This window comes from Micromys minutus, assembly GCF_963924665.1.
Source record: "Micromys minutus genome assembly, chromosome: 27".
In the NCBI taxonomy this organism is placed as follows: domain Eukaryota; kingdom Metazoa; phylum Chordata; class Mammalia; order Rodentia; family Muridae; genus Micromys; species Micromys minutus.
In genome coordinates, this window is record NC_137962.1 from 24,414,305 (window position 1) to 24,442,260 (window position 27,956).

Consider the following 27,956-nt stretch of genomic DNA (forward strand, 5'->3'; position numbering starts at 1 on the left):
CAAGACCCTGAAATGGATCGTTAAGATGCTTCTTTGAAATTATTCTTTTTTGGTTTTCTTTTTGCTTTTTTGATTGAGTATTTTGCTATAAATTTCTATGATAGTATTGCTTTTTAATTATTATTATTTTATAATTTCACAGAAATACATTTCACACTTAACCTTCTATCTCCCAACCGTCCGTAGCTACCCTTCACAGTTCCCACAAAAATCCCTCATGCACTTGTGTCTGTTTGTCTTATGACTCCCCGGAGTTAAGCAGGACAGTCTGTGTGACTGTTGGAGCCCGCCGGACTCAGCAAAGGACACAGAACTAAAGGCAGCCATTCCTACTCTCCCATAGGGCCCTACGAGCTGATCCTCTTTTCCCTGATTGGTTGACAGGGCTGGTCTTGTGAGGGCCAATGCAAGTAGGCGGAGCGGATGTGAGTTGATGATTCTAAGAGCTGCAGCATTTTGAAGCCCTGTACCCTATTTCTGGCTCCTACATATTCCTACTACTCCTGAGATGCTCGCTGAACCTTAGAGAGAAGGTGTTCCAAGTGACCTATTTAGGGCTCGGCCCATATCCTTCACTTATGTTCTGCATCTTAGGTAGCCACGAATAGGTATTCACTTATGTTCTGAATCTTAGATAGCTCCCCTACCCACCCACTCCCTCCCATCTCCCTGCCCAGGCATTTCCCTACACTGGGGCATCGCACCTTCACAGGACCAAAGGCCTCTCCTCCTGTTGGTGACTGATAAGGCCACCACTGCTACATATGCGGCTGGAGCCATGTGTACTCTTTGCTTGGTGGTTTAGTGGATATTAGTCCAAAAGCTCAAAATACCCAAGATACAATCCACAGACCACATGAAGCTCAAGAAGAAGGAAGACCAAAGAGTGGATGCTTCCGTTCTAAGAACGGGGAGCAAAATAGTCACAGAAAGAAACACAGAGACAAAGTGTGGAGCAAAGACTGAAGGAAAGGCCATCCAGACACTGCCCCACCTAAGGATCCATCCCATATACAGTCTCCAAACCCAGACAATATTTCAGATGCCAAGAAGTGCATCTGACAGGAGCCTGATATAGCTGTCTCCTGGGAGGCTCTGCCAGAGCTTGACAAATACAGAGGTGGATGCTTGCAGCCAACCACTGGACTGAGCACTGGGTCCCCAGTGGAGGAGCTAGAGAAAGGACTGAAGGAGCTAAAAGGGTTTGCAACTCCAAAGGAAGAATAATATCAACTAACCAGCACTCACAGGGAGTAAACCACCAACCAAAGGCTGGCCTTTTAATGGTGTTCAGCAGCTCTTGTGTGCTCTCTTCTTTCTTGCTCCGACCACCCCTTACTTGCATGCTATTTGAAAAGTCTCTTTTCAGTACTTGAGTTTGTTCTGTTTTATCTAGTCTCCTATTCATTCTTTCAACCGATTTTATATGATATAAAGAGTTCTCTGCTTTTGAGATTTTTTAAAAAATTAAAAAAAAATTTTTTTACTGCTTACTCATCAAAATCTCTATTTCTCACTATATTCTTTCCCATAGCTTGCTTGGTCTTTAAATTTAACTGTCTTTTATTAATCTCATCAGACTTAAAAAAAAATCATTCTTTTGGATCCTTTATCATTCATTTGGGTGTCTCTGGAGGGTCATGGCTTAGCAGCTGTTATGTTAGCATCTTTCCCCCCATTTTTTTTATGTCTTAATATAAGGTTTATACATCTGGTGAAATGAAAATCTCTTCTGTCCTTATTGGTAAGGCCTTTTAAATAAGTGAGTTTCTCTGAAGGCTACATCTTAGGGCGTTGGTTTGTCATACAGTGTTGTACTTACAGAATCTCAGCATAGCTGCTCCCTTGGCTGTGACCGGTGAGTTGGGGCACAGGTTGTTATCATATCAGAGTTGGGTAGTGTGCTAGGGGTTTGTCCCTCTGACAAAATACCTGGATGAAGCCACCGAAGGGAGAGTGGAGTTGTTTTGTTTTCGTCCCAGAGCTTTCGGTTCAGTCTGCAGAGTCCACTGTTGCCAAGCCCACGGGAGACAAAGCATCATGGTGGAAGGGTGTGGTGGGACAGAGGTGCTTCCCCATGACAGCTAAGAAACAGGCAGAACTGAAAGGGGCCAGGGCTGAGATAGACTCTGCAGACACATCTCCCCGTGCTAGTCACCTGGGAAGAGGGACCCTCAACCTAGGGATCATTTCTGTTGTATTGGTTTGTGGGCAAATTTGTGGGACATTCTCTCAATGAACGATTCATGTGAAGGCCCCAGTTCTCTGTGAGCAGCGCCACCTGGGGCATGTAGTTCTGGGTTGTAGAAGAGAGTAAGGTGAACGAGCCATAGACAGCCTTGTTCCACGGTCTTTGGTTCAGGTCCTGCCTTTGCTTCCTTTGATGATGATGAACATGAAAAGTATAAGTCAGACTAACCCTTTGCCCCTCTGTACTGGCTGGTTTTGTGTAACTTGACACAAGCTGGAGTTATCACAGAGAAAGGAGCTTCAACTGAGGAAATGCCCCCATGAGATCCAGCTGTAAGGCATTTTCTCAACTAGTGATCAAGGGAGGAGGCCCAGCCCATTGTGGGTGGTGCCATCCCTGGGCTGGTGGTCCTGGGTTCTATAGTAAAGCAGGCTGAGCAAGCCAGGGGAAGCAAGCCAGTAAGTAACATCCCTCCATGGCCTCTGCACCAGCTCCTGCTTCCTGACCTGCCTGAGTTCCAGTCCTGACTTCCTTTGGTGATGAACAGCATGTGGAAGTGTAAGCTGAATAAACCCTTTCCTCCCCAACTTGCTTCTTGGTCCTCATGTTTGTGCAGGAGTAGAAACCCTGACCAAGACACCCTCCCAGTAGGTTTTGGTCAAGGTTTCATCACAGCCATGGAAATAGGACACCTCAGTGACCCACTTCTCTAAGTGTTCCTCACCCTCCACAGTCCTATCACTTCTTATACGATCTTCAAATTCTGAATCCTTGAATGGATTAAGCATTTGGTCAGGTGAGAGCCTTAATGATCTAACAGTCCTGGGAAATGCTCTCACAAACACACCCAGAGGCTGGACTAATCTTCTATACACATCTCTATCTAATCCAAGTTAGCAAGTAAAATTAACCATTAATGGGGAAACCACAGAGAAACCAAGAGTTGGATTTTATGAGTGTAGAGACTCTAAATTGGGGGCTTGGTGTTGGTACCACTGTGGTGTGTCCCTTGTGGCTCTTCAATGGGGTAGTTTGTATCAGGCAATGTGGGCTTGCTCAGATACTGCTACTCGAATGAATCATGGTATCATTGCTCCAAGTCTCAAGGGACCTACTGTGTTTGTCCTTTGACACTGATGTGGAACCAGGCACTTCATGAGAAGCAGTGTCAAACATCGTTGTACCTGCCCTGTAACGTTTGTGGAGGTTTTCCAGCACCACATGACCAAATAAGGCGCCCAGTGATCCGCATAGGTGACATGCAGAAGTGCAGACGCAGGACAGATTGTGCATTCTGCTGTTGTGGGTGTTTGTGCTCAGACACAGGGCTTCCCCCACAGCTGTGCATGCCTGTGGGTGGGGTCTTCTGCTGGGTATTTTTAGTTTTAATGCCCATTGATCAAACAGAAGTGGGTCTCAGCTGGAGCAAGGCAAAACTGCTCTTAGCAGAGGTGCTCCAAGGATCCACAAGACAGGGGACGGAAATGATGGTGGCATCACAAATTTTGCAGCTGGACCTAGTTGAGCTGTGCCTTGGGGACACAGCCAGGCTGTTGGTTGTAGAAAAAGCTCTGGAATCTTATTATTTTAGTGACAGGCATGGTTCTGGGGGAGGAATGGCACCTAAAGAAAACCTCATGCAACTGGCCACACACTCATTTCAACAGGCTCCTGGAACCCCCAGTTCTTATGGATGGTACCATCGGCTCCCTTCTGTGTCCCCACACATTCCCCATCATGTAGCACTTAGTTGGTATGTGGCTTTCTCATGACTGACAGTACAGATGGTTAACACTCCTTCTAGGCTCCACCCCAGGTACCTGGCAACAGCCAGGTGTGCCTGACTCACTATAAAAGGGGCTGCTTGTCCACCCCTCACTCTCTTACTCTTACCCTCTACCATTCCCCTCTTTCCATGTGTTCCTGGTTGGCCTCTTCTGTCTCTGTGTCTCTGTCTTTCTCTGCCTCTACTCCCTCAGCTCTTCCCCCAATACCCTAAAATACTCTATTCCATAGTCCATACTATATTCATTGTATGGCTGGTACCCCAGAGGAAGGGATGCTTAAGCATGGGCCCCACAGAGGCCCCTTCCACCTCACCGCACTGGGCCTCTACCAAACACCTCCCCTCTTCCTCTCCCTCCTTCTTCATCTTTTTATAAAACACAACACAGCTAACATTATCGAGATAGGATACATTTCAAATGGTGCAGCACACAGCCATTTGTGTGGGACTGTGGTGAGGCATTACATCATGATGGTGGGGACATGTGGTAGAGAGGCTGAGTAAAGAGTCAAGGGTCTGGGGACCTATTATTTCCAGTGATGTCCCATCTCTTATGTTTTCCTCAGTCTCCCCAAATAGTGCCACTAGCTGGTGACCAAGCATGCAATAAATAGCCCTGTAGGGGACGTTTGATATTCACATTTGATATTCATCATGACAGTTGGTCTGTGGTAGTTGCTCCAGTCAAGTCTGGCTCACAGGGCAACCGTGAACTGAGCCAGGGCGGTAGAGTACCTGTGGAGCCCCAGAGATAGGGATCTGCAAGTTTGACTCCTAAATCTGTCCAAACTTGGATATTGTTTCCTTTCCAGATAGGTCCAGGCTGTGGTATGCCAAAAAATGCATGTTTGTTTCCAAAGGCTTTGAATGCCTTCATTATCCTGCCCCCCCCCCCCCCCGTTTGAATAGGTTGTTTCAACAGCTTTGTTTTGGATTCAGATGTTCTCCCTGTTGATCCAGGTTGTTGTTGAGGCTTTGTGACTCTGTGTGTGTGTGCGTGTGTGTGTGTGTGTGTGTGTGTGTGTGTGTGTGTGTGTGTGACTGTGTGTGTTAATCTGACTTACTGAACTATAATTCATGGGTCTCCTCACCCCTGCCTGGTTCTGCAACCAGGGTGATACCAGAGTTCAGTCTCCTGCTTGTTCGTCACCTCCTGTGTCCCCTAAACATCTGTCACTTGGACTCTTCTGTGAAGAAAAAGAAAAAAAAGAAAAAAACCAAACCACTGCTGGGTGTATTTATTTGGCCACCTTGTCTTCTGAAGATTATTTTTTAAAACATTTACATTTTCATGTCTCATGTTTTAAGTTGGAGAATCTGCAGCCTGTGATCAGGACTAAGAAGGGGGAGTTTTGTGTTAGACATAGACTTGTAACTAACCCTTTGCTGTACTTATCGTCCTTATTGGCACTCTTCTAAAATGCACTGAAGAACAGTGTTTGGCTCACTTGTAGCCTCAGAACTCGAAGAGGCTAGTCTGAGCTACATCGTGAGACCCATCTCCAAACAAAACAACCCAAAGAGGGTTAGTGATAAAGAGGTGTCACCTCACTGGTGACTGAAGGGTCCTCATCTCACTTGAATTTACAGGCTCAGTTAATCTACAGCAGCTACCCTGGATGAAAGTCCATGTAACCATGGGGCATGAAAAGTCATCATCTTAAGGGATACTTAACCAGTTAATGTCAAATCTCAGAAACCCATTCCTTTAAAAACACTAATCAGACAATTATTAAACCTAGATAGACCATAGTATTGTTTGAAAAACTGAATTTATTAAAATGCTCATTAATTAAAAAATATTAAAATGCATAGAAATTAACAAACATCAGTTACAAACATTACACCGGGGATACAGTATATGGGAAGAATCATGAATCTCGGCCTCTTTTTAGCTAAGCTGTGCGCCGTCTCCATTTTTCAAACATTAACAGGAAAGAACACAAGTATGGAATCAACACACCCCTTCTTCCCCACCACAAACAAATGGCCTATGAAACTCAAGACCCATGTGCCTTGCAAAGGGGAAACCTTGACAAACCCAATGCCAGATGGCCTCGTCTAAATTCAAGACAAACGGTGGCCTTCTACTTCTAAAGGGATACCTAAAACATCCGAGGAGCATTTAAAGAAAAATCCCCTGAGTATTGGGTCTTCTGCTTTAATCCAATAAGATGCAAAGGCATTATTACAGAGGATAGAATTTATCTAGTGGTTCATGCTAGGCAGGTGGGTGGCAGGGTCTTCCCTCACTGGCCACAGTCAGACCCTTGATTTTCCTGGGGCTGGGGGCAACCTCACTGCCACCACAGGTGTCTCCTTTTCCTCCCAATCACCAACTCGGCACAGGCCTCCGAGGAATGATACTGATACCATGGGATCCTACAGCTCACAGCATCTTGGCTGTTCAGCATTCTGGTAGTGTCAACCACCATGAGTGCACCTTTCAGAAAAGCAGGTTTTTTTTTTTTTTTTTCCACACCATGAAGGGTAGAGGATACAGGTGAATAAATGCACTTTTTATTTGACGTTTTCTTTGTGAGTACAAAGGAAGGAAGGGAAGAGTTCTTTTCTGTGATGTGATGTGTGGCTGCTTTCCTGTCCTTAGGAACTGAGCGCAGGCTCCGGAGAAGAGGTAACAGAGGGAGCGCGGAACTCCGGGGCAGTCTGGGGGAGCGGAGCAGGGAGTGGCACCCGGTTTTTACTATGGAGTGAGAACACCCATGGGGGTGGGGGGAGGCAACGTCTACTTCAGCACAGTTGGACACTGTATGGCAGGCCCTGGATTCCCAGTACAAGGGAAGAGGGGAAAATACTCCAACTGGGCTACTCAAAAGCCCGGAACACTGCTTTGATTAGTCATGTTGATTCTCTAGCAAGCCATTCCTGGTGGATGTTTTAAACCACAGCCTGGAGTTAAAGCTGTGGTAGCTCAGGGTTGAGGAGGCAGTCTCTGAAACCGTTCACTTCACACCACCCCAGTCCCCAAAACGGTGTGAGGCAGGCCCTCCCTTCTTCACCCAGCACTGAACTCTTGTCAGTCTGGGGTGCAAGGCGTCGCCAGGTCTCCTCTAGACGCAGTGGAGGAAAAGCTGGGCACGTATAGGCGGCAGAGAGGGCAAGGCACCAGGAAACGGAGGCCTAGCAGCAAGCCACCAGCAGATAAACCAAGCCTTCCCCGTAACTCGCTGATGGCCTGCGAGGAGGCTTGGGGCTCAAATGAGTTAGCAGGAAGCTGGTCACTGTGGCCAGCAGAGAAGTGGGTAGATGACGTCACTTCCTGGTGAGTGACACAGGCCACAGAAGGATCACAGGACATGGCTAGTGATTGGTTTGCCGGCTGTTGCTCTGACTCAGGCCACCAGCCTTCTCAGCGAGACAGGCAGAAGGGGCATGGTGATTGGTAGTGCCTGCCTTCTGCGTCTGCTAAGTCCATTTGCAGGAAGCTGATGAGCTTCCCAGCCCATTATATTGAAGACGGTACAGTTATAATCATTTGATTATCATCTACCAAGAGACTTACATTATCAAGAAGAGGTAAATTAACCATTCAGATCAGTAAGAGTCACTACCTTTTCATTTTACTCCTTTAAGATCTGAAAGCCAATCATCATTGGTCAGGCCCAGAACTTGCTGGGAGTACTGCTAGGAAGCAGGTGTCACTGTGGAGTAACAGGGACAGGCTTCATTCGATACTGTCCATCTTCATGCCAATCTAAGGCGAGTTTTTCTTGGAGGTGGAAATAGAGGCTGAAATGATACAGAAGCTGATCCGTCCGCAGCGCGGTCTCCTTCCTTGGGGTACAGTAAGACACCGGAATACTGTGAACTCTTGAGTCTACCCGGCACCTAACACAGCATCCAGACTCAATCCTGAGCTGGCTGTTGTTGATAACACAAATTCGATTAAGGCTGAGGTCTCCCTGGTCTTTGGTGATGGTGCTGTCCGGACGAAATAGGTCTGGGATAGATTTGGCAAAATGCAAAATTAAGCACAGAAAAAGGGCTCTGCCCTTGAGGTCAGAAAAGCAAAGCCCTATCCCCTGGCCACCGAGGACTTGGGCACACCTCGAGGATTTTTCTGTTACTAAAATTCCAATTTACCAAAGGAGGGAACATATTTAGGTCCTCCAGGTGGACGGTTTTATGCCCTTCCTGATCAATGTTTTCGGTTCTCCGGTTCCCGCATCGCAAGCTGAAACTGGAAAACAGTAAAGGCAGAAATGGGCGCGGTGAAGACTCCGTTTGCCTAGAAGGTCGAACACCATCCTCTCTAGTGATTCACAACACGTCCGACCGCTTATTGCTTTTAAAGTGCTTCTCAGGACATCGTGGTCTCGCTCATTCGAGTTTTGGCCGCACGCTGCTGTTGTCAACCACTCCTCCTATCCTCTCGGCGATAAGCCCCATGTTTTTGGTCAGGTCTTTGAGGTGACTCTCGTGAAGCAGCTTCTGCGTGAGGTATTTCTCCCTCTTGATCTTGCTTTTTGTGATCTTTGACACATCCGGAATTGCATACGAAATGAAGAACTTCACAGAGTAAATGACATGCTGCGGGAAAGAGAGAAGAGCGTGAGAGGCACGGAGTCCCCAAGGCTTATTCTTGCTTGTCATTATGGCGGTGTCTGGACAGGGTAGTGTGAGAGGAGAGTCCACCCAACTGCGTGTATTTCTCATCCACATACATGTTACCACTGCTGCAGCATGTGGGAGACCGAGCTATGTAATTAAAAAAAATAAACACCCCCCCCCAAATCCTCCATTAAGTTAAAAACTCAGACCACTGACATGCTGTTGTATGTCCTAGTTCTCTGTTCCTTTCTCAAAGATAAATACTATACGATGTGTGATGAAACTAAAAAGGAAAAAAAAAAAAACCCAAAATATGTAAGTATTCACCAATAACGTATTTAATCTTACTTGATTTGAGCTTTATAAAAAGTGCTCGATAGTCTTTCAAACCAGACTTACTTGCTTTCCCTGTATGTGTGTGCGCACCCTTGGAGGCTAAAAAGGGGGTATCAGAGCCCCTGGAACTGGAGCTACAGAGGGCTGTGAGCTCACATGAGGTCCTCTGCAGGAACAGCAAGTCCTCTTAACTGCCGGGCCATCTCCCCAACCCCTCTAGATAGCCTTTGGGTAAACACCATTTTAAAATCAAAACTAGTTTCTAAAATTCTTAATGCTATTTCCAATGTGGGTTCACTACGGTTTCTTTCACTGTTGTGTGACGCTCCCAGTGAGTCAGCCGTAGCACGTGTGTTCCCTAGTGTTCTGGCTCACTATCGTTTCTTTCACTGTTGGATAATGCTCCCAGTGAGTGTGCTGTAACACGTGTTTCCCCTACTGTTAGGCACTGGGTTGGTTTCCGGTTTTCACATTAGTAGTGCTGTTGTGAATATGTAGCCACAGTCTCTGTAGGTTTCTCAAGAGCAGGAACCTATAGGGGGCGCTGCTGAGACACTTGGCCAATTGAATGTCCAGTTTTACAGGATGACCGTGCCCCATCTTCTTGGCACCTGATGAGGTACCACTTTTCTTTTACCAATTTTCTGATTTTTAAACGGACCCCGACTTGGGCCTCACTTAAATATTTGCTAGTCACTGTTCCAATGTCCTTTGGTAGGTAGGTTTCATGGATAAATGGATATAGATGAATCGCCACGAGAGAGAACGAATGAATTGTACCTCGATTCGAACACCACTTAGAGCGTTGGGAGAACAGTGCAACCCCTCATGGAGTGCTGAACACAGCACAGACACCTTTTGCAGCGTGGTTCGCACACATATGACTCAGCCAAGGGTTTAAGGGGTGAGGGAACGAGCCATGGAGAACGATCAGGAGGGCAGAGTGGGAAGCTTCCAGAACATGATCTCGAGTGGTCAGACTGGAAGGAGAAGCTACAGTGAGAGCCACAGCTCTGGGTAGACACACCACAGCAGGGCACTCTGGCTTTTACTCTAAGGTCAGAACTCGGTGGTCTCCAGGTAGAGACCAGGGCACAGTCAGGCAAGAAATGATGGTGGCTCTGGCCTGGTAGACCTTGGTTTCTGTAAAGTTTCTCCAAAGCCCTGTGTTGAAGGTTGGTTTCCCGCTTGTGAGGGGAAAGGGCTTAGCGGAAGGAGATTAGGTTACGGTGGTGTGTGTTTGTAGGGCACACCGGGACTCTATCCCTCACTTATTGGCTGGCACAAAGGGAGAAACTTCTTCTTCATAGTGTTCTCCTGGTTTGGGGTGCTACCTCAGTAGAAGCCCAGACTATCAGGCAGCCTCGCGATACAAAGCCAGCTAACACGTGGTGAAAGCAGGCAAGACGGGACCAGTGGTCTACTGTTGAGGGAGAAGCCAACAGGCTTGGATGTGGGGGTGAGAGGGACGGGGGGGGGGGGAAGGGAGGGAAGGGCTCCAAGAACTCTATCCTGTGTGACTGGCTAAATGAAGATGTCATAGCACAGAGGAGGGGACTGTAGGATAGAGAGAGACTGGGGTGGCCTAGAGTGGGAGTAAGGGAGTTAACCTAGCAGAAAGCACTAGCAGACTGGGCTCAGACTGAGAAGAGACAATCATTTTTCTCATCTGTGGAGCTATTTGCATTTTTCCTGCTAAACTGATGTGACCACAGATTAAAAAAGCGTGCTTAGTACCTACCGCCTTCATCACGTTCCGGCACGCTCTCACCACCATTTGTTTAAAAGTGAAAAAGACAAAACCTCTCTTAATATCTCTACCAGTTTGCTGGTTGCTCTAGAATATGCCGTTTAATTTCTGTGCACACGGGTGCTTTCCGGAATCTCTCTGATCAATTTCTCATTTAATGGCACTGCACACAGAAAAGCCACTTGATAGGACGTTTTACATTTCTAAGCGTGTGCTGAGACTTGTTCTGTAGCTTTCCACGTGACGGGCTCCGGCAGGTAACGCATGTGTGGCATGGGTGTCAGCGAGGCCCACCTGGTCTAGAGTACAACCCTGAAGTACAACTCTGCAGTTTCTTATTTTGGGTAGCAAGAACCTGTCCACAGCTGAAGGCGAGCTGATCAACTCCCCTGTCACCGACTGACATCTGCTTTTCCCTTTAAGCACACCGATGGTCTTTTGATACTACATGACCCTCTATCGTCAATGTATTATCCATAATTGTTACTTCCTTTTGCTCAATAGACCCCTTTATTATTATTCTAACTTTCCTAGACTCCTTTTTTCCTGCTTTAAAACACAAAATTTAAAAAAAAGTGTTTTCCTGAAGCCAGGGGGCAGGCTTCACGGAAGAGTGAGAGGCCGGCTTTGTTGGTGTTCGCCACTGGGGAACACGTGGGCAGAGGTGCTGCTGAAGGGAATCCCCACGGGACAGACAGTAGGGCCACCATAGCCAGAGCAGGATAGTGACTTAGGAGGTGAAAAATGGCTGGAGTGGAGGGAGGAGAAGGGGAGTGGGAAACGAACAATGCTATGCCTTTGGGGACCCTGAGCTCACTTGGGGAAGAGCAACGGAGCCCAACACACGTGGCAACAGACACGAAGGAAGAGAGCCCAACAGAAAGATAAGATTCATCTTCTCCGGGTTCATCTAGATGGAAGTTGGTAACACTGACAGGTGGCCAGTGTCATTTCTGGGTTAAAAGCCAAAAGGATGTGACGCTGTCTTTTAAAAATATCCTGCAGGTTCGTAAGAGGACCTGATTTATAAGCTATCGAGAATGGCTTTCGTTTTCCTTCCTTTTGGCTCTTGAGACTGGGGTCTCCCCCAGTGTAGTTGTTGGCCTGGGACTCACGGGGGTCAAGTACCTCTGCCTCCCCAGTGCCGGACAATTCTCTTCTCTGTGCCTGTGATTGTGAATTTAGGATCTAGGCCAGTGGTTCTCAGCCTGTGGGTCATGACCATTGGAAAACACGTTTTTCTGGCAGTCTTAGGACCCTCTAACCATAAATTTTGCTGCTACTTCATAAATGTCATTTTGCTACTGACTGGTACTCAGTTCTTGGGTTGAGGACCACTGAGACTGCTCTAGCTTCACAGGGGTTAGGGAAGGATTCTGTGTTTTCCCAGTTATTGTTGTAAGGGCCAGTACCTCACCAGCATTTTATTGTGAAAAAGAAAAAAAATCTCAGTTATCCCCTCTCGCTGCCTTCCTAGGTTAGCATGCTGAAGCACTAGAAATATTGTTTCTGGCTTCCACTGTTGCTGTGGAGAGCCTACCCTCATTCTAATCTTAGTTTTCTTTGTCAGCCGACTGCCTCTTTCCTCTGGCCCCTGTCTTTGGTGAGCTGCACCTTTCTTTATGACATTTGCTATACCTTCTGTTCCATGGCCGGCACCTTCTATTATGAAAAGTGTTCCCCTGTCACCCCCATTTTCTTAGTCTTTTAACATCAGATTGTGAAGTCTCAGAATTTTGCTTGACTGGTGTTTACCCACGGCAGAAAACCTACCTAGGGTGGCTCAGACAAATGAGGACTGACGTCTTTCTTTGCACAGCAAATGGGCTCCTAGTTTGTTACTGTTTATGCCCTCCCAGACACTGGCTAGATCAACTGACAGTCTACCGCCGTGGCATCTTCCTCAGCGCTAACTTTAGAGTGGAAAGCACTAGAAGGGGTTGGTGTGCTCCATGAAGCAGATGCGTGATACAGATATGTCATATCCGTGGGCGGAGCCTTTCACAATCCTCCACGCTGCTCAGTGTGTCCCAGTGAACACAGCACTAAGTGGAGCAGAATTTATGGACCATCTACTCCTGACTCGTTCATGTCCTGATATACTCTGAGATACATCGAATACGGTTGGCAATACTTTAAAGGGACAGAGGCGGCCTACAAATATGCATGATATAGGCTCTCTCTCAGAGCCCACCCACGTCTCTTACCTCCATGACAATGATAAAAGCCAGCTTGGCGGCAATCACGTGCCAATAGTAGATGTTGTGTTTGTACTCTTGTGGGTGCCCCGGTGGGTTTCGGAAGTCACGGTACCTGGAGACACAACCAGGCATATTAGGAGACCAGTCTTTTTGATTCATATTGTGAACAAGGGCCTGACTTAAAACCAGAGTCATCTCTGATGCAATGGTTTTTAAAGGGGACATCACGGACATTTCACCTTAAGTTCAACTTGGTATCAAAGACGGGAAGAAAATTATCCTGAAGTCTCTTACTGAGCACGTGACCAGAAAGTGAGACTCTAGCTGGGTAAAACAGGACGCTTCTTTACAAAGTAACCACATGTTTCTCTTCTTCCCTAAGGCTTTGTCCCTGCTTTCAGAGAAGACACAAAACAATTGAGCTATCCTGAGGAGCCCACTGGACCACCCAGTAGTGCCTAGTGGTTAACTTCGGGTTTTCACCCAGTTCTTGCTGTCTTCTTCTAGCAGACCACTTCGAATTTCCCGGCTGTGCAGTATTAGACACAGAGAACGTAATTGCTGAGATCAGCATTCTGCACAGTCAGAACAAGCTGCCCACTCGGAGCAGCTGTCTTGGCCTTGTCTAACTTCTTGGTCTTGACACTGGAAATCTGAATCAGAATGGCTTTGAGCAGTTAAGTGAATTCCGGTTTAAGACAATGTAATAGAGAAAATAAATTTGCATGACCTGCGTGGTCAACAAACTACCAACTGGTAAGTGCACTGGTGTACTCTTCTCCAGTTGACCTTTCCAGCCACCAGAGCAAAACACTTGACACCCCTTCCCACAGCCACCTTTGAGTCTTTGCTAACTGAGGTGCTAGTGTCATCATTGGCTTTAGGTTGTCCTTGAATAGCAAGATTGTCTTACTTCTCTTTCATTGCACTGTTGGGGATGGAACCCAGAGCCATGCCCAAGGACTCCGGTGTTCTCTCCTGCTGAGCTATGACATGCATGGCTCTTTCTATTTTTATTTTACGGAAATAGAGTTTTACTATGTATCCCAGGCTGGCCTTGAACTTACTATGTATCTCAGGCTAGCCTCCAGTGAAAGCAATTTACCTGTAGCGATTTACCCCGCTCAGTGCTGGGGTTATGGGCATGCACCACTATTTCTGGTTTTATGCTTTTGTGCATGCTTGGTAAGAACTACCAACTCAGCTACACCCCCCACATTCACACGGTAGTCTTAGGACCGAATGATTTGAACTTGTAAAACTCTCAGCTATCTCCGTTTCTGAGACTCACTCCATCGCTGTGACATGCCCATTGGAACACCTTCCAAATCTGGTTGACACATTTGGCCATTTCTCTTCATTAGCTTTACTTATTTGAGCATTACTAAGAAGAAAGCATTGTAAGGACTGCCTTTTTGACACAGACTTAAACGATACCAGTTAAGAGTCTTATCACCCATGCCAAAAGCTTTCTTATAAGACAGAGTACATTTTTAAAACAGGTGAATCCAAACTTGCCTGCACAAGGTGTAGTTACCAAGCCCGATGTATGGGTTTTCTTTGTCTGTATTTTTGAAGTCGGTGATGTTGAAGACGGAGAGAGTGTTGTTGATGTAGCCGTCCATGGTGTAGTAAGTGTGGTCCCCGTAGGGAGGGATGGAGAAGGACCAATAGTACACCAGGCGGGGGATCATATCCGATGTGAAGGCAATGATCATGGCCTGCATTGGGGGGATTGAGAAAGGAATGTTAGGGTGGCAGCTATGGCTCGATGTATGACAGAATCACATTTTCCACCATGTGTGAGTTATACATTTTTCCAAGTAGAAGACACTTGACTTTGGGAGGTCTTCTGTTTGAAGGGAAGATTGGAAGGACTAATGGTTGTTTGCTGAGCTTCTGAAGTACATAAAACACGTGTGGGGAATGACTGTACTAGGGCGCCGCCATGAAAAGCTGAAGGAGGGGCTGGCTTGTGTGTCCTGTGTGTACATCAGCACTGCTCAAAGTTACAGCATCCACTTAACCCCAGAGCGCTTCTGCATAGAACCAGGAGTCTGTTGTGGTTTTGAGTTAGAACACTCTGTAATATAACACTAAGGTCAATATTATGAATATAACCTTGCTTCATAGACCTTATTTGTGGAATAAAGACTTTATATGAAACTGAGAAGCTGATTTTTTTTAAAAAATAAAAATCACTTCTTTCTCACACAGAAGATTGAAGACTGACTAAAACATGCCTCTCCTGATCCATGGTTACGTAATGGCCTCTAAACTAACATTCCCTCTGCCACTCCATCTTAGACGTCCTGAGATAATCCATGGCCTGATAAACTAACTACCTTGGGTCTGTTCTATCCACTCGGGCAGGAAACAATACTAGCTTTATAACACCCAGTATCTGAGCATCCAAACTTCCAGAAGATTAACTGAGTAAAGTTCTGAAACCATAAATTATCATTTAACACAGCTCAGTGTGTTCCTGCATAGAAGGAATTAATGGGTCAGTTATGAACCTGTGTCTATGCCAGGCTGGGTACTGGGACAAAAGCCTATTTAGAACTGCATGCACCTTTTCCAAAGAGCTTTAATTTGAGGCTTAAACTCTGGTTTATTAAATGGCTTGTGGGAAGGACAAAGGAGAAACTGTATCCATGTTAGGCCAATCATCAACTGAAACACAGGAACAGACATGGCTTTTTTTTTTTTTGAGGGGGGACTCAAAGTGATTTTTAATAGTATTCATCTGGACATCCGGTTTAGTTGCAGCAAGACTACAAACTAACAAACAAGATTTGGGCAAAGCAGAAAAACAATAAAGGGGCTTTTCCCCCCCTATTCAAGTCAGCTTCCTCACTTTCTGTGTGTATGTGTGCGTGTGCCAGCTGTGGGGTATGGCAGGACCATTTGGCCTCGTGCCAGATTTCAACAGATGAAACTTTCCTGGAATCATTTAGCTCAATGCTATCTTTTAACACAATCACCCAAGATATACTTCAGGGAGGAACAAAAATTCCAACAAGGACTACAATTCTTTGTTTTTCTGACGAGGTACCTTTCCCCCTGAATTGAGCTGCTCTGAGATATGCTGTAAGAACACACAGAACGTAGCTCGCCTCATTTCCCATGCTGTTCTGTACACAAGTTCCATTTATATCAAAATAAATTAAAATTGCTCTTCAATAGCAGATGCTCTGGCATGGCGCAACAACGTCAGCTGTGTTTATTTATGGAACCGTCAGCTTTTAACTCGAGTGACTTCACAGCACGCTCCTGCTTGGTGGCTCCGACCCTGGTGGCCTCCCTTCTTTCTTTTGCACACATTAGGCTGTGGGCATTATGGACAGTACTTTGGGGGGAGGGTTATATAATCGGGGTAGCAGACATGCTTCTTGTAAGTGTAACAAAAGCTAACAATATGGGCTGAAGGGCTGTAAATAGTTTAACCAATGACATAGTCTAGTAAGGGGCTTTGCTAGGGCATATTATAATAAAAAAAGTAACCAGTAACCCCAATTAGACAGTGGTGTGTGTCTGCATGAATACCCACACAGAGGCATGCCCGTACACACACACACACACACACACAAGTTTGGCAAGCCAGCCAATCCTCCATCTGTGCCCATGGTGTGGATAAAGAGAGAAGGTGCCTAACAGAATCACTCCAAAATGCTTGAGGAATCAGGAGTTTGAACCAGATCAATTTTCTGTTTCTGAAGGTCAAACGAAAAAAATGCCTTTTAGTTCCAAACGTTCGTGCCTAAAGTCTTCCTAAAGCACACGGCTCCGAGTTCCTGCTCTGCCTAATGTACTGTGGCATATTGGATATGACAGATTCCCGCTTTCATGACTGTGGAACTTGAAAGGCCTTGCTGTCATGGCTCTAAACATCAGTCTTCATTTTCAAAACACAGTGGGCACTGAAGGTAGGGGCTATTTAGGTGAGAGGAAACTGATTTAATCTCTAAGTTTCTCAAAGCTAGAGGCTGCCTGCAATTGAGAAAAGTGGTGGGGGTGGGGTGACAGCTAACTTGTTTCATGGTAACCAGTCGGGAGGTGGGGGGACTGATTTTGAGGTGCCTGTCATAGTCCTCAGGGGACCACAGTTAATGATGTCAGGTAATAAAGTCAAACAGCGGCAACTGTGTGAGCGAGGACCAGGCTCTGTGTGTTGGCTGCAACCCAGTGACTTCCCAAGCCAGGCTGAATAGGGAATCATTCATCTAACACATATAAAATGGGGCTCGGCAGTGTGCGGGCCCGAGATCACACAGCTCAAGCTGTGGTGCTGGGAATTGGGACTCAGATCTGCCTGACTTCACGGCACACTTCCCTCTTCCAGCGCCTGGGACAGACATGGCCGCTTTCTCTTCTGCTTTGGCAGGGGTGGCTCCTGGGGACTCAGCCAATTGTGGCTCAAGAGACTAAAACTGAAAAATCATTTGTTTGGGAAGCTGGACCTGGGTGAGATTAGTAGAGAAATACGAGCGGAAACAACCCTGTTTTTGAGGACATTTGTAAGCAAGAGATCCTCTGATGGGCTGAAGTTAACTGTTCCGCCTAAAAACTGCCACTTGGCCTCTGCCCGAGTAAACAACCTATACAGGCTGTATTTGTGTTCTCTTACAGCTGGGATGCCCCGCCTCTTATAAGAGCTTGTTTCCCTGGAGACAAGAGGGTAACTAGCATATAGTTAGGATGGAGAGTTTCTCCTTCAGCACCGTTGATATTTTAAGATGTGATGTATAAGTACATTGGGGTATGTGATAGGAGGCTTTGAGGATGCTCTGACTCGGAGCAAACCTGTACCTGGTCACAGACGAGCAAACGTCTCAGTCCTTAATTAATCTCACCCAAAGACATCGGCAGAGGAGCCAAAATGTATCAGAAGCCAGTTGCATAGCAATCAAACGCCATATTGGGGCTAGAGACACAGCTTAGTGGTGAAGAACACTCATTGCTCTTGCACCCACAAGGTGGTTCACAACCACCTGACGCTTCAGTTCTGGTGTGGGGGTGCTCTACACTCTCTCCTGGCTTCCCCAAGTACACAGGTGGTCCACATACACACAGGCAAGACACCCGTACCTATAAGAGAACACTGGGTGGTCTACCCATGAATCCCCGGCTACTCACGTTGGTCACCACAGCCAGGATGGCTATTCCTTGCATGATGGGTTGCCATGCGCCGATATCCTGGGCTTTTTCTGGCACCATGCGTCTAAACTGAGTTGTGAGCTTCCACGCGTCCACTCTTATTTCCAGTATATTGTTCACCAGAGCCAGCAGGGGAGCCAGTGGAAAAGAGGCCACAAATAAAGTGACGAACCCAAACTGAATAACTGTCAATGGAACGGACACACATCATGGTGGGGAGGACAGACGGGAGGACAACATAGTTCCCTCTACTCATGTAAAGAAACTTAAGAAGGCCAACTGTCCTGCCCTCACCTGCATGTCAGCCGCAGCCAACAAATGATCCACCCCAGTGAGGAGACACAGCCACGGCCAGTCACAACACAGCACCCACAGCAGGACGAAACATACATATGGAATCTACAGAAAGGTGACTAAATGCAGCCTATTTCCCCATACACATCTTCCCTCAAAAGAAATGGCATATTGAAAACTTTAAGACAGGCTCAGTTACTTGCTGGCCATACTCTGCTGGCAACCTAAGCATATTGTATTATCTCATATCCTGGATTACCTTCCTGTTAAGATAGTGCAGAAAGCAGATCCAGGGCTTGGGGTTTCAAAGCGAACCAAGTGGAAGTATCTGGTAAGCAAAGAGAAAATGGAGTGCGCGGATACAAAGCCTGCTAGGGACAAGCAAGCGAGAAATACTTCAGAACCGGGAGGGTTACCACACAGGCCAGGCGGGCACGGTCAGTGTTAGGAAAGTCAGACAGGCAAGGACCCACCCTCTGTGAGCAGCAGGAGCCACTACATCTCCTTAGCTGCTATCCACACCAGCCTTGGGCCAGGCAAGTAAGAGACTGAAGAATGGGTGGGAGTTGACAGCGGCCGGTGTCCAACCTACTGGAGGGACAGCATGGGGTCCCTGTGTTAGAACGAGAGCTTAGTATAGCCAGATCCTGGTTGTTCACGAGAGGCCAGAAATAACACAGTTCAAAGCTCAAAGGAAAAAGGACATCATTTATAATAACAAAGACGATGCTTTGTTAGAATAAATTAATGATAAACGTTCAGACTAATGATTACTGTAGAAAAATGAATGAATGAATGACAGGGTGTGGATATTCTTAATCATCTAGACTCAATTTGGGGATTCTGCAAATCTAGCTAGTAATTCCCTTATGGCTGTTTTAGATACCCCAATTTTAAGAGACACCAACAAACAGTTAAAATAACACTGACAATGTACGTTTTTCTGTACATTTGATTTTAGGAAAAAAAAAAATCAAAGGAGACTGGCCAGTTCAAAATGACACTGTGTTCCAGTAATACAGACATGGTACTGATTAAACAGGAGGTTTTAAAGAAGAGAGAAAAATATCCATGGGATCTTACTGTACGCTAACCAGCGGGTCCTCATACAGCTGACTCAATCACTGGAAAAGCTAGGGTCTTCATCACTTTTACCCCCCAAAAGGATTAAGATATAAGATATATATATATATATACACACACACTAAACATAGTGAGAAGAACTTTCTAAGCACCCTTTGAAACAAAAAATAAGAGAAGGTGTTAGCAAGGTGGAAAACGCTCATTGTGAAGACCCCCACTGCTCTCTAACACTAAGCTCTACATCCCATAAGCCCTCGCCGCAGCTCCCAACCCCACCTCCGAATGTGGCTGCCCATGCCAAAGCCCAGGAGTGCTCTTGACCTTGCTCATCTAGACAGATAGTTTTTGACAGGGCCAGGCATCTCCCTCTCCACTGGATGGTTTTTTGATTTGTTTTTACTTAACGTAAAAAGGCAAGTTATATATTAACTACGAGCCTCTATTCCGCAGTAGGACTCCATCCGCTTCCTACGGTTCTAGCAACTATAGGGTTTTAGCTCTGACACTCCCTCCTGACTTATGGACCTGTTCGCTATTTTTCAATCTCCCTCAAACAACACTGGCACCCTCAAAAGCCTTCTCTGCAGAGAGAACCCTGCTTCTCTCCTCTGCCTGGGCCTCATCAACGCTCTGGCAGTCTCTCTCAAGCCCTGCAAGGCATGCCCGATCTACCCCCATGGCCTCACTTTCGGCCCCTCGGTGCCTGACCTGTGTGCCCACTTTCCCCATCCTGATGCCCTACAGACACCAGAGCATCTCCACAACTGCTTCCCTCCTGCTTACAACCTGCACATCCCATCTCCTGGAAGGTACCTTGGAAGTTCTGTTTCTCATCTACCACCCGAGTCACCCCTCCAATGCTCGCCAAACCTGTCTACCCATGCTTGCAACCCCTGTTTACAAACTTTTCCCTTATCAGTGTTAACTAATGTAAGCTAATTAATTGTCCCCCCACCAAGCACAGACACCTCCAATAGCTGCCATTCTGCTTCTGAAATAACCTGACTTTCAGCAAAATGCCACACAGTTCTCCTGCTTACCGATACTCCTACAACCTCTCATTCTTTCCCATGAATCCCAAGCCCCAGATATGCACACAGAGGTCATCACACGTCTAGTTTACCTTGTATCCCTACCATGGAGCCTCTGCTTTTAATACTACCACTCACTTTTCAAAATCATATCCAAACACCATCTGCTTGACCAAGTCTTACACAAACTTCTGTGTGTCCAGCTCCGTGAGAGCATGCCTTGGATCTCAGCTTGGTATCTCTGCCAAATAATACAGTGCTTGGCACAGTGGTACACCCAACACTGGGTAGTGAATGGAGAGACAGGAGTGACCCATCTGCCACACTAGAAAGGCATTTGTTAAAGGACCAGAAGACTCCAGGGCAGGTGGTAGACAGGAACACAGGAGAGGCAAAGGAGAAAGCAGGTCCCCTCTCTAGAATGTAGCCCATCTGACAGGTGTGTCACAGGCAGGAAACTGGTAAACCAGGGTGCTGTTAAGGAGCTGAGCTATCCACAACAGTAAGCATCTATGGAGGACACTGTAGCAGTTAGTGGTATCACCTTGACAACACTTAGAATCTCCCAGAAGATGGGTCTTGGGATGTGCCTGTCAGGGAGTATCTCGATTCCATTTATTGATATAGGGAGATTCTGCTGTGGACAGGGAGCTCTGGACAGTGTACAATGGTTAAAGGTAAACATGAGCACACATGCACCTTTCTCTGTTTCTGCGGATGTGATGTGAACAGCTGCTTCAGGCTCCCGCACTGCTTGGACTTCTGCATCATGGTGGACTGGAGTGCCTTGAACTGTGAGCTAAAATGAACCTCTTCCTCCCTTAAATGGCTTCTCTCAGGGCGTTTTAACACAACAACAGGAAATAAAGGAAAACAGCCATGATTCTCATGATTTTGGAAAGTTAGCTTTGGAGATGAGTCCAATTAACAAGGCAGTGGAAATGCAGTGCAGAAGAGAGACACAGAGGCTAACAGCATGGCTTTCATGCCCTCGGCTATGACACCTACTCCTATGAAGATGTCATTAGCACATTCTCAAGAGACCCATGTCTATGACAGGTATACCAAGGTACAAAACGGCATTCTGGCTTCCAGACTTTAGTTTCAGTAGCTGTTCCTCTTCTCAAGTTCTCTGAGGTAGGGCCTAAGATTCCGCCGGGCAACTCTGGCTAAGACCCCAGAATCACTCAATCTCAAATCACGGGGAAATTTACTTTTAATAAAATTTACTAGCAGCAGTAACAAGAACAAAATTCACAGGGCATACAGCACTGAGCGTGGGCGGAGCAATGCAGTTACATACTTGCATTGAAGGCGGCAAGTACCTGAGAGTACTAGGTTCTAAGCACTCATGCTAAGGGCTTGGCAGCTGCCTCCAGAAGGCTGAGTCTAGTGGGAGAAGAGGCATCCATGCATGCACAGGATTATGGGAGTCAAGCCCTGCAAGAGCAGCACAGCAGAGTGAAGAGCTAAGCGGATCTGTGGTTCCCTCAAGAGCCAGTGAGAAGGAGCTAGAGGTGGCTGGGGGAAGGCGCAGGCTACCTACTGGGAGGAGGGAGGGGGACATCGGTGGGAAGGCACCTGAAGGGAGGTGCACAGTGGAATTGCTGGTAAATGTGGAAGGGCACCATGAGGGTCACGTGGGAGTGACACCACTCCCAAAGGCAGTGCTTATTTTTAGAGAAATAAAACAAGAAATAAAAGGGTACTGAAGAACGAATCCTCCACAACTTAACACTAAACAGATTTTACTGTGTTACTGACTACATAGTAACAGATTGTCTGTGCTCAGAAACTCAGGAAGCTTTCTAAGTCATTGGGAATTGTTGGGATGGCTATAAAGCATTGCAAGAAATCTCAAAGTCTGTTATGACAGAATATATTATACATATATTGTAGGGGAGGATGGGATGAGATTAATTAGTTCATAACTACTTAATAGGCCTATGAAACTCAAAGTCTGATTTTCTCCCCCAAAGCATGGCTATGTAGGTTTTCCCTTAATGTCATACATTTAGCTAATTTGGGAAAAAACCACTTTCCACAAAGTCTTCTTTGCTGGGGAGAGGCTCAAATAGATAACATTCCATGCCAGGGTGATAATTATTAATGCTGATGATGGCCCTGGCATGAGATAGTTCATTCGGACATGCAACTGTCTTGCAATTTGTTCGACATTGATGCTACACCCTTAATAAACCCAATCTTGATAAAAAAGCAAAAGCGAATTTCAAGTCTGACCTCAGGCTGATAACAGACACAAAATAAACTGTTTACTTGCCCAGACAAACAGAGATTCTTGTGTATTATGCATGCTTTTGAAAAGATACTTTATACATAGAATGTGACTTAATAATCCACCCACTATTTGCAGGAAACACTGTCCTGGAAAAGACACAAACTCCTATGTGTAAACATAAGGCCTGTCAGATTTTATGCCTGCTTTTCTGTTCTCGCTACCTTAAAAAAAAATGTGATTCATTGTAAAGTTTAGGCGGAAGGGCAGAGATACAGAATATGAAATCAGTTAAGCCATCTTTTAGATTTAGCATGCCGTTCACAATAGAAAGGTTAGTGTTCCCAAAGGGAATCTGTTCTGCATCTATTCAAAAGCAACAGAGCTTAAAGCCACACTCAACTAATGACAAAAAGAGCCTGAGCAAGTAATCCACAAAGAACAAGACATTCAGGAAGGTAGGGCAGGACCTGTGCTAAGTCCTAACTCCAGGCCAGCACACTGGCTCCTGGATCATGGCACCACATACAAACCCCATACAGAAGAGACAAGAGGCCACCTCGGACAGACCAAGGTATAAAAGGCAACAGAGTCTCTCCTGCCATGAGGGATCATGTTCTCACAGGCTTGCTCCATGATTCTGCTCTGCCCACTGCTGTGTCTGCATGGACTCGGGCCCCAGCTGACTGAATCATGACAGTGACAGGGTTTATTCACAGACAACCCGGGAAGAACACTCTGAGAACTCACAGTAAAGTAATATGTCAAGGAAAATTCCATCTCACTGCACGGTAATAAATCCTTAGCTTTGAACAACATAAACATTAACAAAAACCACACACAGCCATCATATCTGAAAGCTTGGATTTTTCTCTATAATTTTATCCTTGTAGAGAAAAGCACACTGCTCTTCATATTAATGTGCTAAATAATTCTGTGGCTCAACAACAGATGCTTTTCACCTCCAACACATATCCCAACATACTTTACAGAAAACTTACTCATTTCAAGATACTCATAGAACAATCCCAGTTTGCCCATGGGCTGCAGATGGTAATCCTGTTCCCATCTCGGGGTTATCTTTTCTGATCCTGAGACTCTTTGATATCGTCCAATTAGATTCATAACCCATCTGTCAGAAAGATCAAATTATAAATTAGAAAACACATTGTCAGACCTGCTTCATGAAATATTTCTTGCTGCCTCAAAGCTGAATATGTAATCCTCCCAAGAAATTAGTTTCTCTTTTGCATGTTAAACATCTTCAGTTTGTCCAAATTTTTTTCCCCTCTGATCATTCAAAATATTTTTTCAGTATGAAAATCATCAGCGAAATATCCAGAAGGAATGCAGCAATGCAAACTAGTCCTAGCTGCTGTAGACAAGCTCTGTAGTAGTGTGCAAGGAAAACCAGTAATAGCATCTTAGTTAAGGTTTAATTGCTGTGAACAGACACTATGACCAAGGCACATCTTAATTGCGGCTAGCTTACAGGTTCAGAGGTTCAGTTTTTTTATCATCAAGATAGGAACATGGCAGCATCCAGATAGACATGGGGCAGAAGGGGCTGAGAGTTCTACATCTTCATCTGAAGGCTACTAGACTTCCAGGTGGCTAGGATGAGGGTCTTAAAGCCCATAAACACAATGACACACCTACTTCAACAAGGGCACACCTCCAAATAGTGCCACTGCCTGGGCCAAGCATATTTAAACCATGACGGATAGTCACCTTATGATAGTAACTGTGAAGCTCTGAAGGAGGCAGAAGGCTAAGCATCAGGGAAAGAACCTTCAGGCTGGGGTACTAGTGACTATGGATAGCCTGAGGCAGGATCAGACCTGCCTTTGACAGCACAACCAGAAGCTCTAGTGATCCCAGGAAATAGGAAGCAAGGCCAGTGCACTGGTGTGGGATCGTGGAGACCAGTGGAGGATTTGGGAGGTGAGGGGCTACAGCAGAACACTACGTCCAAAAATGATAAAATAGGTCTCTGCCTCAAACCAAACAATGTGAGGACAACAGAAGAGATGCAGGTCCTCCAGATGAGGGTGCAGAGCCTGCCTTGTGCGGCACTGCATACCACTCTATTCCAGCAGTTTATTTTCTCCCTTTGAATGTCATGCTTCTCAGTCTGTGAAAAATGCTTGCCCTTTCCTAGCCATCTGAAAACAGATCTGAGATGGCAACAGAACTGGCCATGCATCTGTGACAGACTCTGCCTCCTCAAGTGACAGCTGGCTTCGAGTACACGCACAGCATCTCCTACACTTTGGTTCCTTAGACAATAGGTTTGTGTAGGTCTGAGATTCTGACAATGAGGACCCATCACGGGGCTCTAAAGACAAATGTTATAAACTGGTGCAGGTCATTACCTGTTCTTTGAGCCCGCCAAGTGTTTAAAATGTGAGGCTGACAAGAGTTGACTCACTGTGCTGGCCTTCCTCCTGCTGGTGGTCTCACACCAGCCTCCCCTGAGTACCAGTGAGGCCTCAGTCAGAGCAGACACCCTTCCACAGAACATGGCCCTGGCTTCCTCATCTCTTCCCACTTCTTCTGTAGGAGGCCTCTGAAACTTGTACTCTCCTGCTATATTCTGACGGAGTTAAGATGTGGGATGTCCACTGGCCAGGGTAGATGTCAGGAATAATGGGAACCAGGCAGGAAAAAGGGGTCAGCACGCTTCCGCACACTCTCGGGACCTCCTGCTGACTCATACGAGCTAACAAGCAGAGGTCACTGAATATGGAGCTATGATTAGAATCTTGGCTTGGAGACACCAGGCCATGTGGACTGATAGATCCTGCTTAAAGATGTCATTGTTTGTGGACTTCGAAGCCTCCTTCTGTATGCCAACCCAAAGATCTGAGGATGCCTTAGAATCTTCCCTGCAACCATTCCAAGAGCTCTTAACATAGGTGACACCAAACCGTGATAAATAAGGGCTTGCTCTCTGTTGGTTTGTTTGTTCTGCCTCCTACTCCCCAGCCTTTTCTGAACACTGTCCATGGCCTAGAAAAAGCAGGCATTTTTCTTGTGGGGTTCCCAATACATCTTCTGTCCTGGTATATCCCTAACTCAGCAGATACTTCTCCCTCCCTCATGCTCTCTTCCCACACGCTGTAGGCCACAGTAGATGACTCTCTGCCTGGCTTTATGAGCTATGGACTCCAAGCCTATTGTTACATTTTCCTGAGTTGAATTACTCGTCTGTAATAGAAATCCATCCATCTTCAAAACTTAAAAACAAAACAAAACAAAACAAACAAACAAAAAAAAAAACCAAGAACAACAACAAACTGGGCTGTAATTCTGGCAACAGATCTCAACCTTTACTACACATGGAAATTACATTACAGAACTTAAAAAAAAAAGCATCAGATCCTTTCCCTCCCTGGTCAAGACTAGAAGCAGAGGTTACAAAGTAACTCCTGTACAGAGTTACTGTAACATTAACAAAACGCACAATAGAAGTTTGTATCTCCTTTTCTCAAACTAGAACCAGGGGTTTCTTCCATTTAGTACATCCCAGTAGGTCCTGAATACTTCACACTTGAATTCAATGTCCTTGTGAAGGGTCAGTGTGTTTACTGAGGCCTGGTGGCAGCCCCTCTTGAGGAGGGTTTCTCTGCTCTAGTCCCTTCTCTTGTTATGTAAATGCATTGCTATTTTGAACCAATAAGAGATACATAGAGGGGAAGAAATGTGACAGCTGTCCCCTGGCTGAACACCCAAGGACACTAATGTTCTAGGTCTTTTAGGGTTTTCATTATTTAATGTTAACATCATCTTCGGGGAAGAAAAAAGAAAATCCCTAGACCGCCTCAAACATCAGTGCTGGGATGACCAGCGGGCTGACTGTCTCCGGCTCCAGATAAACAGCATATATTGATGATTTGCATATGAGGCCAATGCAACACTTGCTCGGGGGCTCATTCATGCCCAGCGCCTGCTCTGTACCAGGGACCAGTCTAGCTGAAGGCTCAGCTTAGTCTAGGACTCTATGTTGAATATGAGTGTGGGCCTGAAACGGCTAAGTCTGAGAAATTCTGGTCAGTATCCTTTGCTGGGCTCCTCTGGCATAGCAACCTCAGACGAAGGAGCTGGGACGGCTCTTCTTTTGCTCTGACACTCTTCAGAGGAGTAAGGGTCTGGGAAGCCGAGGTCAAGAGCACACCTCTGTACTGGATTCTGTGTGGGAACAGGCAACTGGCCCATGCAGAGCAGCACCCCTGACAGTCTCGGGGTTCGAGCCAGTGGAAGAGAATTAAAAACATATGACATCAGTATCTTTAGCCAGAGTAGAAATCTCTGTGATTGATAACAATAAGCTTACCCGAAGTCAAAACACGGGCAGGGCAGGCCATGGGTGCCGTTTGTCACCGGTATCATGGCTCATAACTAATTTAGAAAATAACCCTACCCACTAACTTTTAAAGCAGTTACTTATCAAAAAAAAATTTAGTGTTCAACAACCCCACTTGGCTCAGAAAATGCTACTTTAGCAGTCTAAGAACGAGTTAAGTTTTTTTTTTAAACACATTTTCATATTGAAACAGCGTGATTTGTGCATGACCTACTTCCATTTATCTGGAAAACACGGATACGGACTCAGTGAAAGGAAGGGTTGTGTTCTGTGGGGCACAGTTAAAGTTATCATGCAGCTAAAGCTGGGGTCCCTTCCAGGGAGGGGAGTGCTGTCTTTGCTTTGAGAAGGGACTCGCAGGTCGCACTGCAGAGGGTGGCTAAAGCCCAGGTGAAGAATGCAGACAGAGACACTGAAACCCAGTTGCCTGACTATTCCAGAGAGGGTGAACTGAAACCTGGCTACGAGGCAGGCAAAGATTCAGGGCAGAAAAAGGAAGAGGTGGGGGTTGTATGTGGCGGGAGTTGTGCGTGTCCAGGCAAATGCAGCAAAGAATGCAGCAAAGAATGCAGCAAAGAACTCGGGAGGCATCAGCCTGCACCCAGTGGTGAGTTCTAAGCACCTCCACCCCACTGCGGTGGGATATAAGGCGTTACAAAGAATTTACATTTCAAAATTACAGTCCCTCCTAAGTTTGCCTCCGTGCTGGAGGACACTAAGGAGAGAGGCAGCTGTAGGCGCTGCCACAAAACAGACAGAAGGAGACAGAGGAGGTGAAGAAGACGGGCAACCGGAAGTTTCACATGTGGTCAGAAGGGCCTCCCTCCCAAGGAGGCTCCCTGCAGGCTGCCAGAAGATCTGACAAGCATCAGGTCCCATGAAAGCTTCGACTACATACATGAAGCCATTCTGGATGACGTAGCGAGGGGCGGGGCTTTGACAGCATCCCA

At 46.2% G+C, this 27,956-nt stretch overlaps 1 protein-coding gene across 2 annotated transcripts in view; it reads right to left on the minus strand.

Moving 5' to 3' along the window:
• Positions 1-5,767: 5,767 nt before the first annotated feature.
• The window catches only part of ANO6 (anoctamin 6), a 157,155-nt gene continuing 134,966 nt past the window's right edge, over positions 5,768-27,956 (minus strand). For both annotated transcript variants that reach the window (XM_080939765.1, XM_080939766.1), the window contains 5 exons: positions 23,642-23,772; positions 17,976-18,181; positions 14,355-14,557; positions 12,843-12,948; positions 5,768-8,528 (listed from right to left, as the gene is read on the minus strand). In XM_080939765.1, coding sequence (XP_080795891.1) covers positions 8,319-8,528; positions 12,843-12,948; positions 14,355-14,557; positions 17,976-18,181; positions 23,642-23,772 — 856 coding nt within the window. In that variant the 3' untranslated portion in view covers positions 5,768-8,318. The remainder of the gene's footprint in view (positions 8,529-12,842; positions 12,949-14,354; positions 14,558-17,975; positions 18,182-23,641; positions 23,773-27,956) is intronic.